The sequence below is a fragment of the Perca fluviatilis genome, chromosome 7 (genome assembly GCF_010015445.1).
Source record: "Perca fluviatilis chromosome 7, GENO_Pfluv_1.0, whole genome shotgun sequence".
NCBI classification, from domain to species: domain Eukaryota; kingdom Metazoa; phylum Chordata; class Actinopteri; order Perciformes; family Percidae; genus Perca; species Perca fluviatilis.
The window spans coordinates 42,933,840-42,934,575 of NC_053118.1; the positions used below are offsets into that span (position 1 = coordinate 42,933,840).

The following is a 736-nucleotide window of genomic DNA, read 5'->3' on the forward strand; positions in this document are numbered from 1 at the left end:
AGTCATAGTATGGCACGTCGAAAACAACTCATAATATAGTATGCCCAAAAAAGACAAAAAAGGCACAGTATAGTATGTCAAAACCTAATAGAATTAGAATTGATTAACAGAAAAGAGTCCTGCCAAGGGGGAAGCATATGTAGGCAAAGCTTGGACCCAAATGCAGTTAAAGAGATTTATTAAGGACAGAAAAACACTTACTCTGAGTAAATAAATCCACACAGCAAGGAAATACACGACAGCAAACAGTACTCACAGCAAACCGAACAAAATAATCTGACAAGAGACAAAGACCTGAAAGGCGAACAAAAACAGGAGCAAGGCTCTGGGACTGGGGCTGCTGGCAGTGGCGAAGGACAGTGAAGACTCTCCGGAGACCGGCAGCGATGGCGAAACCCTCAGGATGCCAAGCAGGACGGCGAAGGCTGAGTCCTTCAGGAGGGCGGACAGGACCGCGAAGACTCTCTTCAGGTCGGCGACGAAGACGAAACCCCTGAGGAGGCCGGACAACACGGCAAAGGCTAAGTCCCTCGGGAGGTCAGGCAGGCCAAGCAGGTGAAGGGGGAGCTCGGCTGGAGCCAGGCGACGAGTCAGCTGGGCCAGGGTCCGCCAACAAGGTAATTGGACCAGTAACTGGCAACAAGGCAGAGTCGGCGAGTCCACCAACAGGACACGGGGGGCAGGAGTCGGCCAAGCCACCAACAGGACACGGGGGAAAAGAGTCGTGCCAAGCCAC

The 736-nt window shown here is 52.3% G+C and overlaps 1 protein-coding gene across 1 annotated transcript in view; it reads right to left on the bottom strand.

Moving 5' to 3' along the window:
- Window positions 1-252: 252 nt before the first annotated feature.
- LOC120562513 (retinol dehydrogenase 12-like) overlaps window positions 253-736 on the bottom strand; it is a 21,774-nt gene continuing 21,290 nt past the window's right edge. Inside the window, exon 9 of the mRNA XM_039806219.1 lies at window positions 253-736. This exon is cut by the window's right edge and continues 131 nt beyond it. Coding sequence (XP_039662153.1) covers window positions 253-736 — 484 coding nt within the window.